General features: G+C 45.5%; 1 protein-coding gene across 3 annotated transcripts in view; it reads right to left on the bottom strand.

The window, feature by feature from the left end:
- Nucleotides 1–1,785: 1,785 nt before the first annotated feature.
- The window catches only part of znf609a (zinc finger protein 609a), a 32,528-nt gene continuing 31,783 nt past the window's right edge, over nucleotides 1,786–2,530 (bottom strand). For all 3 annotated transcript variants that reach the window (XM_005745108.1, XM_005745106.1, XM_005745107.1), the window contains one exon: nucleotides 1,786–2,265. Coding sequence is in view for 2 of the 3 variants with exons in the window: in XM_005745106.1 (XP_005745163.1) it covers nucleotides 2,256–2,265 (10 nt within the window). In the remaining variant the exon portion in view is untranslated. The remainder of the gene's footprint in view (nucleotides 2,266–2,530) is intronic.

Genomic DNA, 2,530 nt, shown 5'->3' with positions numbered 1-2,530 from the left:
TTTAGTAACGCAGTAACGCAGCGTTCCTACGGGAAAGTAACGGTAATCTAATTACCGTTTTTGCAATAGTAATCCCTTACTTTACTCGTTACCTGAAAAAAGTAATCAGATTACAGTAACGCGTTACTGCCCATCTCTGGTCAGCAGTGCTGTATCTAACGGCTGTCAGAGGTTTGTTGTTACATATTCCAAAGGTCATTAATATTTGATGCTAAAGTTAATCATCTTTTATTATCCTTTAAAATAACACCTGCCTCGTCAATAACCTGTATTTATCCATCAGATCACTCTAAGTTTGAAAATGTTTTTGTATAAACTCGATGAACAGGAAATCAAACTCACGAGTTGCACTAGTGAGCACAAAGTCTTCAGTGAGGAGAAAACCTCCACAGACATGTCGACCCTCGTTATCCTGCACTGACGCCATCGAGCTCTGCGCAGCTTGTTCTCCATGAAAGATTCCTGTTGCAAACTCTGATAAAAGAAGAAGTTAAAGTCAGTGTGGCGTTTACAGCATTAAGATAAATCAGGTATATTTGATGTCTCACTGATGTCTCGCAGACATGGTAGAAGACAAAGAAGAAGCCTGTGCAGACAGCGCATGGTGCCAGCAGGAACCTCAAACCGTCCTTTACTCTGTAGAAAGACTTTTATACAACACGCGTCTTAGTTTGAAGGCTGGACTATCTTCATCATCTCGACTTCCTGTCATGCTAACCGCAGGCTTGTTCTTAGCATTAATAATGTTGGAATCTTGTTGGTTATGATACGCACAGCTGTCACATCTAGTTTTGCGTTTTCCTGTTGGTACATTTGGACGTTGTTGGCTCTCAGTCTGCAGTTTACAGACAGCTGAAGTCTCCGGCACCGTCACAACCATTAGTGACCTCACGGTGTCTGCTGTGAGGACGGCTCTGGAGACCAGAGACAGCACAACACTTATACTGCAAAATGATTTTTACAAGTTGTTGAATGAAGTTAGTTTGACAGAAAGTTCTGAGTAAAGAAGAGATGTGTCTGAAATTCTCCAAGCCCCTCCCCTTTTCTTACAAGAGTGGTTAGCATCATGGAGAAAACAAAAACACGCTAACAGCAGAGATTTCATCAGCTGAGATTACAGCTGATGAAAACTGTATCAACATCATCATACAGGTAAAATGATCCAACAGAAGACAAACTGAAGCCTTGCTGGGAAACAGCAGTGAAACATTAGACCGTGTCAGCAATGCAGCAAGGCCACGTCAGCGTGAGCAAAATACAGGATGAGATGGGTCGGGGTCATCACTGAACCGCTCCGGTGCTGCTCAGGGTGAAACTGTGCTGCTGCTGGCAGAAGGAGAAGGGGGGTGGTGCGTTAGAAGGCATCGATGGATCCACATCCAAAAGCACATTTCTCCTTTTGTTTTACGTTTTTAAACCAGGAAATATTTTATTCTACACAATGAAACCAGAGTCTGCAAGCTTTTTGTTTTGAAAGAAGAACCCTTTGATCTGAGCGACTCCCTCCTGCCTCCCATCATCCCAGGACCTGAAGACGTTTCACAACATCAGCTTCTCTGTGGTGTTTTCAGGGAATAAATGAGGACACTGAGCTCGAGCGCTGCTCCACCAGCTACAGGTTTAATATCAGATCAACAACAGTAGAAAAACAGAGGCAGAGACTACCAGACAAAAAGAAGAGTAGGAAATCCAACATCATCCAACAGCTCTTTAAAATAATTCCTCTGTACAGTATTTACACACACACACACACACACACACACACACACACACACACACACACACACACACACACACACAGAGCATGTTTACAGCTACACACTGAGGAGGAGGAGCCTGTCACTCAGTCAGTACAAGGAAGCAGTCTGAATACTGCCCTCTGATTGGCCGGCCCTCCTTCATCCAGTGTTCTCTTTATTTCACGTGAAGCTGAGACGCATCCAGGTAACGGTGTGATGTCACCCGGAGCTGAGCCCGTCCTTCTGAAAGAGGTCAGAGGTCACCCAGTCGTCCCTGCAGGTACGTCACTGTGAGCTCTGCATCCCAGCAGCACCTGCTGGCCAACGGGACCGCCCAGAACCAGCAGAACCCAATGGGACCAGGATCCGGTCCGGCGAGGGTCGGAGCAGTTGGCTGGACGTCCAGGCAGAGATATCAAACACACACAGAACACCACTGAACTGATGTCACGGAAACAGAAACGCTTCTTCACGTGATCCAGTCACATGACTCGGAGAGGCGTAGAGGCTGGCCAATCAGGTGTGCCTGTAGAAAGTGAGAGGAGATCACGGGTCAGAAGATTTTACCAGGGAATGGTTTGAAATTAAAACGAAGAAGAAGGTGATGATGATGATGATGAGGAGGCTGATGTCCTGTTCAGTACCGTATTTTCACGACCATAAGGCGCACTTAAAAGTCTTAGATTTTCTTCAAAAAGTGCGGTGCGCCCTATGTGTTGTAAGAAGGACGTAGTAGAGAACACCATGAGAACGTTAAAGGGTGAAGTGTGGGCGTTGATCGTATATACCGG

Source organism: Pundamilia nyererei, unplaced genomic scaffold (genome assembly GCF_000239375.1).
Source record: "Pundamilia nyererei isolate P.nyererei 1_Seehausen unplaced genomic scaffold, PunNye1.0 scaffold00154, whole genome shotgun sequence".
Lineage (NCBI taxonomy): Eukaryota > Metazoa > Chordata > Actinopteri > Cichliformes > Cichlidae > Pundamilia > Pundamilia nyererei.
The sequence above is the reverse complement of the archived record's forward strand: the minus strand, read 5'-3'. Positions and strand labels throughout refer to the sequence as shown.